This window comes from Gavialis gangeticus, unplaced genomic scaffold, assembly GCF_001723915.1.
Source record: "Gavialis gangeticus isolate Ggan-Ray unplaced genomic scaffold, GavGan_comp1, whole genome shotgun sequence".
Classification (NCBI taxonomy): domain Eukaryota; kingdom Metazoa; phylum Chordata; order Crocodylia; family Gavialidae; genus Gavialis; species Gavialis gangeticus.
In genome coordinates this window covers 56,959,197-56,969,157 of record NW_017728994.1, presented here as the reverse complement: position 1 = coordinate 56,969,157, position 9,961 = coordinate 56,959,197, and the positions used below count along the sequence as shown (strand labels likewise).

Below are 9,961 nucleotides of genomic sequence, written 5' to 3'. Positions count from 1 at the left end.
AAGAGGAACTAACTGGAAGTCATTTGGCCACGTACAAAGAGCACAAGAGGTTGAGGAGAACAGAGGCAGGAATGGGAGGGAAGGGGATCTTTTCTTGTTTTTTGATTTTTAATACAAACGCTCTCCAGAGAAGAGTATTTTATTGACGCCAACAGTAGATACTTGGATTAATCCCTAGGTGGCCACGATGAGAATGGCACTAATAACTGCACTTATATGAGACATTTCAGCCAAAGGTTTTAATTCTTGGAAATGATTTCACTACCTAAAACCTCTGTGTGGTGTGGGATAGGATTTGCAAAAGTGGCTAAGGGCCTAGAAAGAAGACAGGTTTGCACTCGTGTCATTAGCATTACACTGGTGTAAGAAAGTGATGGACAAATGAGACAACCCCCTAAACTTCACATATATTGGTGGGGGGTTACCCCTGAAAGAATTGTACCAGCTTAGGTTTCATCTGTCCACATCTATCATAGGGCAGCCATTTATTCAAGGCACTCAGGCTATAATGTGCTCAGGCATCTAAGTCATAGTAACAGCCACCTGCTGTGTGCAGCTACCCCAGGATAGCTGCCTATGTATTCATTTCTTATCCTCATATAATATACATCAATATTCACATCTAGACTAAATTATACCAGGACATGGATTAGTCTTCCCAGGCCTTAAATGTGAAATAAGAGCACAGTAAAGTTTGTAGTAAAGTGAAGCGAAACAAGGAAAAATCACAGCCTTGTTTTAGGTCAGATTTTGCAACAAGCTGACTGCCCTTAGCATGAAGGTTACAACAGGTGTATCAAATTATAAGTCTTCATGTTTCGGGTATAAGCCAGATACAAACTTGAGAATTTTGAGAAGAATTACCTAAGAAACTGCCAGCGCTCAGTAGCCTCTGAGGCTTTACACCTTGCAGAGCATCTGCTCTGGCTCACTATGGGAAACAATAAATTCTGTTATTCATTTAATGTGAGCACAGCGTTAGAACATGGGCACACTGCGTTATGTACAGGTAACCCGTAACAATTTTTATAATCTGTGTGAGGAAAAGGTGATGACAGCACTCAGGGGCCTGGTTATTTTCCAGGTGTCATCTTCTATTATTTTGCATTGTTTATTTGAAGAAAGTACTTGAAAAGAGCAGAACAGGAGAAAACAAATTTTCTGGAGGTGTGTCTGAAAACCAGCTTTTGGAGCATTAAACAGGGCTGTAACAATAGTTCTCTCTAATTCTCTTATGTCATCGGTAATTGAGCTTTGGCTGCATGTAGTTTTAATGCTACCGTGAAAAGTTATTTGTTTGCACATGAAGTATTATGCTGTTTTATATAGAAATGCGAAACCCCACGAGGGGTTGCCATTGCTAGAATCTTGCTTCATTTCTCCACTGCATTTTAGTTTGTTATTCTTGCATAACACCCAGATGTCACAGTGCTGTGTCCCGTGTGTCGTGTTTGCAGATTCTTAGGGATTGTCCATCTGAAGAGTCAAAGCAGGCAAAGAAGTGGTATTATCCCAGTTTTATTAATAAGGATCTGAGAGAGAGAGAGAGAAGTGACTTGCCTAAGGGTTTCACAGGGCATCTGTTGCAGAACTAAGATTCAAACTTAATTTTGCCTGAACCCATGAACCACTTTTCTGTTTTCCAAAGGACTGAAAAGATCTGTCATGCTGCCAGCTTTGTAATTGCTTAGTCCTCATAACTGGAGCTATGCCACACAATCAGTAGTTTTGAAAAAAATTAGACAGGATAACTTGAATAATAAAGTATGCAGCTTTACAGAGGGTGGTCTCTCTTAAGGACATGCAGTGACTCAGCTGTACACAGTGGAGCAGTGAGAAATGACTAAAAGCAAAATGCCTGATAACTTTCTTGTGGTAGGTATAAATCAAGATGAAGTTAATATTTAGGCTGCCATATAGATACAAGTAAACCCCCTTTAAAACTTATAGAATCACCAGATGCCACCAAAATCCTGGAAACCCACTTTTGCCATCACAACTTAAGAAGAACCTGCATAATTTTGAATGAATAAGCCCCACAGGCAGGGTCACTGACGGGACCAGAGTACCCAGATACTAGCAATCCATCTGACATCTGTCTTTCTGGGAGGTCCTGCCAATAGGAAGCTGATATTTAGGCAGCCATGAGAGTTTTGTGAAATACTGTACGTGTTCTTTATGTTGCACAAATGATGCAACTGAATTGCTGAAAAGAAAATGCATTCTCTTCGAGCTGTGTGGAAATTTTCCCACTTTGGAGTGGGACAAATTCTGTGAAATTTTCCATGAAAACTGCAAAAATAGAAATAGTACTCAGAGGCTCAGGTCCTTGATCTGATGCAGGCAGGGTAGACTTGAACCTGAAGCTCATGTGTGTCTGTGTTGAATCACAATTCTTGCAATTTTCCAGTTGCTCTAATAAAAGGGATCAATTTAGAACCAAGAGCTCTAGTTTTTTGTATGTTGAATACAAAACACTTACTTAAAAGCAGCAGGGTTTCAAAATCATCTGCTTCAGAATCACAGTTATTCTCATGATGATGATTTGTCTGGTGGACCCATGTGTATGTATCTTTTTATTCCTGTTTGCCTTGTTTTCTTCTAAAGATCAATATTCAGTTGTTTGTTCAGTTAATTATGAGCTATATAGGGTGTATAGTGTGGCTGAGTGAGGTGACTTGTTTCTGGAGTTTGAATACCTGCTTTTTCTTCCTTTTTGACAAGGGGTTTGCGCAGAAAAGATTTGCCCAGCATCATTGCTGTGGCCCAGCACATAAGGTAATAAGCAAACCCCCCTCAATCTCAAAGGTTCGAGGAAACCAGGGCAGGGTGTTTCTACAGCAGGTGACGATTTATGCAATGTCAGACAAGCAGCCTGGGTATCCTCTAGTGCTGGGGTTGAGGTGGGGAAGGGGAGAAGTGTTTGGTTAGGGAAGGATTGAATCTAAAGTGCAGAACGTTTCTAAGATATTCATTGTTTCACAAGGAAATGCCAGCTAGACATGAAAGCCTCTTAAAAGAGAAGTGTGCTTGCAAAGTAGTGTCTGCTACCAGACAGCGCTAATATATTAAATAGTAAAAGTCTGTTCCATGTCTAGAACTGTCTCTTTCCCTGAGACTGGAATATATAACTGTGTTGATAAAGACAATCTCTTCCTTGGACTAGAGAATGGGAGGAGGCTGGGACTGACTGTGCTGGAGGTGTAGCTCTTCTGCATCTTGGCTTTCTTGTTTTTTGGAACAAGTTACTGTACTGCATAACTGAGACACTGATGCCTCTCACCCCTCTGTTAGTAGCATGCGATTTAAATGAGTTGTAGAATCACTGAGTCATAGAAAGTTAGGGTTGGAGGGGACCTCAGGAGGTCATCTAGTCTAACCCCTAGATCCAAAGCAGTACCATCACCAGCAAGATCATCCCAGCCAAGGTTTTGTCTAGACAGGTCTTAAAAACCTCCAAGGATGGAGATCTCTCTGAGTAGTCTGTTCCAGTACTTCACTATCTTCTTGTAAGAATTTTTTTTCCTACTATCTAACCTAAACTTCCTTGTTGCAGCTTGAGACCATTGCTTCTTGCTCTGTCCTCTGCCACTGCTGAGAACAGTCCAGCTCCATCCTCTTCGTAACTACCCTTCAGGCAGCTGAAGGCTGCTCTTAAATCCTTTCTCAGTCTTCTCTTCTCCACACTAAATGGCTATTTATAGACATGGTGTTTTTCTAGGCTTAACCCAGACTGCAGCTGCCACTATGTACACATGGATGACTATAGTTTGAATTAAAATTGGCTCCAATCTGAATTAACTAATCCATTGAATGAGACTTAAAGTTAAATGCAGACTAGGGCAGTCCGAATTAGGCAAGTTAAACAGTATGAATTAACATGTATATACAGTGTTGCTTTTAGGAAAAACAGTCCTTAGGAACTCAGATATACAAATAAGCATTGCAAATATCAGTCCCCTCGAGGGAAAGTCGACTGGATTTTTGCAGCACGAGGGAGCCAGTCAGGCACAAAGCTTTACAAAGTCAAATGTGCCAACAGCCTCCCCTGGACAGGGTATCAGGTCAGCTGCACAGCGCTCAGATAATTGTAACACCACAGCAGTGTTTAAACAGGCGTATTATTGCCTCCTAATTACTTCCAACACTAGTAAATTGGAGGTGCCAATGATCGTCTGTTAACCCTTAATTCAAATTGAAATTTGATTCAAACTGTGTGATGTGAATTGGTTAACATGGTTTAAAAAATGCTGAGCATGTCTGGAACTGGCCAAGAAGCCCAGTTCCCTCAGTCTCTCTTCACAAGTCATGTCCCCCAGCCCCCTATTTTCATTGCCCTCTGATGGACTTTCTCCAATTTGTCCACATCCTTTCTGTAGTGGGGGCCCAAAACTGGACACAGGACTCCAGATGTGGTCTCACCAGTGCCAAACAGAGGGGAATAACCACGTCTCTTGATCTGCTGCCAGTGCTTCTACTAATGCAGCCCAGTATGCTGTTAGCCTTCTTGGCAACAAGAGCACACTGCTGGCTCCTATTCAGCTTATTGTCTACTGTAACCCCCAGGTCCTTTTCTACAAAAAGGGTCTTTTTAAAGGAGCCCTGTCAACAGTGAAGTGTCCTAACTTTGACCTGCCCTGGCTGTCCCCTGCTTCTCTTGTGGCTCAGAGCTGGTGTGGGTTCATAGCTACATTAAAAGGAGAACAGAGCAGTTCATAATGTTCCCTGTGATGCTGTTCTGTTGACTAATGTAACCTGATATAAACTTCAGCAGTCCAAGTTGATATCAGTATTTCAGGTGTTTGAGCCTGGATTCAAGAAGATTCCTCTGTCCTGGTCTGTCGGCTTTTCTGTGAAATGGGAGCCCTGGTCAGAGAGATGCTGAGTGTCCTGCTTGTGACTGCATTTCCTAACTCCTAAGCAAGGAGTTGACCTCTGCTCATCTCCTTTCTGCTGTAGTTGCGTAGGATCTTGGTGGGACAGGGCCAGGACAGCAAACCGGCTGTGGGGCGCAGAGAAATGAGAAGAATGCCTTTGGAAACGTCCTGCTCCACACACCAGCCCTGGGAAACTGTCCTGTTGGATGGGTTCAGTTTTTATTGGATTCCTTGGGGAAGTTCCCTTACCAGCTGCACCAGCATTATTTTTCTGCTAAGTCACCTGGTAACTTCTGCTGTTTGAAAAGCAAAATTACTGTTTTTATCATACCTTCTGCCCCCGGATCTCGAAGCATTTCACAAGCATTGGGCAAAACCGCACAACGCTCTTGGTAGGCAGGGAAATACCATGATCCCTACTGGCCTGTGTGTTCATTTCCCTGTTTGGTGACAGGCAGATGAAGCTGTACAGTTTTGTGGGATTGTTCCTATCCACATATAAGTTGATTCTGCTCCATCTTTATGTTTAATCGCACAAAGAGTAAAGTAAAACTATTACTAACCCTGCTTCTTTTGAGAGAGGATGTCCTGGTTCAGCTTTCACATACTGTGGGTAGGTGCAGACAGATGAAACAGTAGCAGCAGATTCAGTTGATGCCTGCATGGTTAACCCCTCCACCCCCCACTTAACTATTCAGCAGCGGAAGCTGAAGTGATTTGCCCAAGGTCCTACGGCAGCTATGTCTCTCTTGTGCAGTGAAGTGTCAAGGGAGCTAAGTTAGCAATAAAAGAGTTACCAGAAAAAATCAAGATGTGTTGGCTCAGGGCTCCATGCTTCCAGTCTTCAAGCCAGGCCAGGTATCTCTATACTGCACTGTATTGTGCTGTGTAGACATACCTGGTAGGGCGGTGGCAGAAGTGGGAGGGAACCAGGAATTCAAACTTCAGTTCCATGTTCTAACTATTCCCTAGCAGATATTTCTCTAATCGCTTGGGGATTCACCCTGTCTCTTGCAGACAGACTTCTCGTTGGCTGTAAGAGTCCGTGTAATGGGCAACCAGGTACACTTGCTGGTCCCAGGGGATCCTCTCTGCTCTCTCCTTGCTCTGCAAGGTGGTGGGAGGAAATCCTGCCTGCTGGAGTTTGAAACGCTTTCAGAAGTGGAAGGCCAAGTCCCTGCATGCGCCACCCGAGGCTGTGTCTAACCCTTGTCCAGAATCCTAGTCAAATGAGCTCTTCATTTCCAGGAAGTTGCTGTTCTCACTGCACAGTTATCTGGGCAGGGTAGGCCCTTAATGCTTAAAAATACTCATTGTGACAGGATCTTCCTGGCTGGTCATGCCAACTATGACCTCCAGCCAAGGGGTGCCACTTTTCAGCCCCTGTATTTTCATAGTGTCTCCTACCCTCACGGTCTGCATCCATAAATCAGCCATGAGAAGTGAGCAGATTATAAAGCAGTCACTGCACAGTAAAGAGGTAAATTGCTGCTGATCAGGAGCAAATGTAATGCAAAGTGCACCTGATGAGGGCAGACCCCTTGTCCTTCAGCGCTTGTCTGTAGGGCACACCTGCATCTACCACAACCCTAGCATGCAGGCAGGGTGCCACACTGCCGCATAATCTGCATCACCAGGGACCAAACAGGGGACAGCCTCAGTTAACTGTCCACTAAAGCCTCTCTTTTGGTTAAGGTTGGTGAAATTCACTTCAATTCAACTAGGAGCAATTTTAGGTTAAGGATCTGTCTGTGGAGTTGTATTCTCTAATAAATGGCAATGTTAAATTCTGTCCCCCATCAGTACTGGTGTCCTGGTGGGTCCCAAGGATACACTTCCTTGGACTCTTCATAAGATAATTTCAGAGCACTGGAATGAAATCAGACAGACAGACTAAATATGGTGGTTTTCAGGCTTGGTAAGGAGATGAGCACAGGAATACTATGTATTCTAGTGCCAGGGTATTCTGGTCATCATTACCATATGGCATAGTGCACTGGTGACGAAGACCAACACTCATTGAATGGCAGACCAAGACCTCCAAACTCACCCTATTTGTTAAGTAAGTCATCTCTGCAGAAGCTTGGGTGGCTGAAGTGGAGGGGTCTGGTTCTGACCCGGTGATCTGATTTGAACATATCTCTTACTTGATTTGTGTGTTTGCTTTTTCCAGTGTGTGGCTGTGACCTGGCACAGGGAGGATTTTTCATTAAGAACGGGGAGTACCTCTGCACGTTGGATTACCAGCGCATGTATGGAACCCGCTGCAACGGCTGCGGTGAATTTGTTGAAGGAGAAGTAGTGACAGCTCTGGGCAAAACCTACCATCCAAATTGCTTTGCCTGTACTATTTGCAAGTAAGTTGGCCCTTTCAGCTTCTGTGGTTTTAACCCTAACACAAGAGAGAGGGAGAGCTGCATCATCATTGGACATGACTCTAAAAGTTCTCCATTAAAAGGTGTTGGGTTGGGAATATTTTCTGTGGCCTGACCTTGAGGGATTCATAACACGTATCTAGGAAGCATCTACTACCAAAGCGATTCTGTTTGGTATCATCCTCTGTACCCACTCACAAATGCTGTTCTCATCCAGAAGGGAGTTTAATATTGGGCTTTACGTGCTGAAGCAAGGGCCATGTTACACAGAGCATATAGGTTTTTTAAGCAAGCATGCTCAGAACTAGCAGCTTTTCAGCACCCCATTTTAGATCTGGGAACGTTGTAGCAACAGTTAACTTCTTGGGCCCAATCTAGCCTACTGATTTGTAAGTTTAGAGACTCCTTTGCAGCTGTGTAGCTCAAACTGTAGCAGCTCATGCTTCTTACTGGAAATCAGTGGCTCCATCCTTTGTGTGCTGGCCAGGTGCTGGTTCTCACATCTACAAAGGAGCTATCCCCTGGTCAAGGCCCCTGGCTCCCAGTCCTATTCCAATGTACCTTACCCTTTATTTCATCTGTGCTATGCTCACCAGTGTCCAGTAGTTCCCAGGGCCGGCAGACCATTAAGGACAACCATAATTCTTTTCCTATTAATCTATAGAAGTTCCTGCATGAATCCTGTTTCTCATGTTCGTATGTGTCTGCAGGACTAGGGTGTTATCCTTTGGCTGAGAAATATTTTTGCATGTTCTTCTTATGTGAAAATTTTAATCAGTTTCTGTCAAAGAAGCATACTTTATGGTGTTTATGAAATTAAACAAAGTGCTGGTGCATTGTGCTTTTCTTTAAAAACCTATGCAAGGCACGGGAAAGAAAGAGAAGGAGGAACTTCCCAGTCTTTTGGATTCCTTCATATAATCAAGCAACCTGATATGCAAAGGTCACAATGATTTTTTCCTAGTTAGTAAAAGAATATGATAAAAGAAGGGACGAACCTGTGACATAACAGAAATAGCATCTTCTGAAACAGGAACGTACCAGATAGAGAATAACATTTCATTGCAGTTGCTCGCGCTGTACTATCATCCTACACATGTCTGTATGTCACGATTCATAGATTAAGGGTCGGAAGGGACCTAGTAGATCTTCTAGCCCGACCCCCCACAATTTTGGCATAACATTGCATTGTGCCATCCAGACATACCCACAGAGCTGTTCAGTTCACAAGCAGTGATAATTATGTCGAGCTTGGTGGAGTTGCCCACTGAAACAGCCATGTTCCTATTGCTAGAACTCTGAGCAGATACCCACACTACAAAACCATTAATTGGCACCCTTGCTGATGCTGTTGGTGGAGAAGTTAATGGGTCCGACCCCCCGCCAAACGATGCAGGACAACGTGGCCGTACTGGAGCTAGCTCTGAACATGCTAACGTGGGTAATGGAAGTGATGTTGCTGTGCTAGCGCAGTGCACTGTCATGTAAGCATATCTCTGAGGCTGTCAGTTCCTGTAGTGATCTGTCAGCATGTCTCAGACATTTAGTGTTCTCTGTTTGTCTTCTCCTCATGGAGTTAGAGTAGATTCCCACGGTTCGATGGCTAGACAGCTGGTGGTGTGCTGTGACTACTGCTTACTAGATTGATCATAATTCTCACTTTCACCTTCTGCTTGCCCTAACTGTTGTATCCATCTTTTGTCTCTTGCCTTATGTCCCTTCAAGTCTTTTCTCCTATGGACGTGTGTAGACAAAACGGGGGACCTAAACCAAAGTGGTGGGTTTTTAAAAAAACTGCTTCAATTTAGGGCCCTTTAAACCCCCATGTCATGCACACACTGACTTATCTGCCTTTCTGGTGGTGGGGAGGGGAGGGCGAGCTGCCGACAGGTGGAGCCGTCCCCAGGCTGCTGTGGGGAGAGGGGCTGGTGCTTCCCTCTGTGGCAGCGGTGGCCCTCCCTCAGGCGGCCCCTGCCTGCAGGCACCCAGCTCAGGCAGTCCTGGGGGCACCGCAGCCGCAGAGGGAAGCACCAGGCCACCACACAGCTTAGGCAGGCAGGCTCCAGGGGAAAAAACCAGAAAACATCAGGCTTGCTGCTTTTCTTGGGTGGAGCCTGCCTTCCCAGGCTGCTGCCAGGCTGCCTGCATGGGCTTCCTGCAGAGCCCCTGAGTTGCATGGAGCCCTGTGCTTCACTCCACGGCTGCAGGGGCAGCAAACTAAAGCTCCTCAGAGGAGTTTTAGTTTGTTACACCCAAAGTCATTTAAGGCACATTATGCTGCTGAATTTCCTACAGCGGCTGGAATTAATGCACAGTATGCTGCCGAGGTATGCAAACACTGACACCATTAAAGCGGTACAAAAGCATTTAGCTGGCTTTAAAGTGTCGTGCACACATACCCATCATTTTGTCTACACGCGACGTATGATTTCTGTGATTCTGTGCTTATACTAGAAGTTCTTCGGAGCATGAATACTTTTTTCATTATACAGTGGCCTTTCTAAGATAGACCCTGTAAAAGCCAGAAGCCTGTTCAAGTCAAAAAATGTCTGCAGTCCTGGAATGCCTAACTGGGAACTACGTATATTCTGTCTGTGTAAGTGGGAAATCCTAATGTGGAAATGGAAAGGAAATTTGGTAGGTTTCCTACTTTTACAGGTTCCCTCTTAGGTTTCACTGCCCTGCTCGGCTTTCTGCAGCTGCCCCTTC

At 44.5% G+C, this 9,961-nt stretch overlaps 1 protein-coding gene across 17 annotated transcripts in view; it reads left to right on the top strand.

Moving 5' to 3' along the window:
• Nucleotides 1–9,961, top strand: part of ABLIM1 (actin binding LIM protein 1) — a 248,040-nt gene that overhangs the window by 52,985 nt on the left and 185,094 nt on the right. For all 17 annotated transcript variants that reach the window (XM_019502864.1, XM_019502866.1, XM_019502874.1 and 14 more), the window contains exon 3: nucleotides 7,051–7,234. In XM_019502864.1, the coding sequence (XP_019358409.1) occupies nucleotides 7,051–7,234 (184 nt within the window). The remainder of the gene's footprint in view (nucleotides 1–7,050; nucleotides 7,235–9,961) is intronic.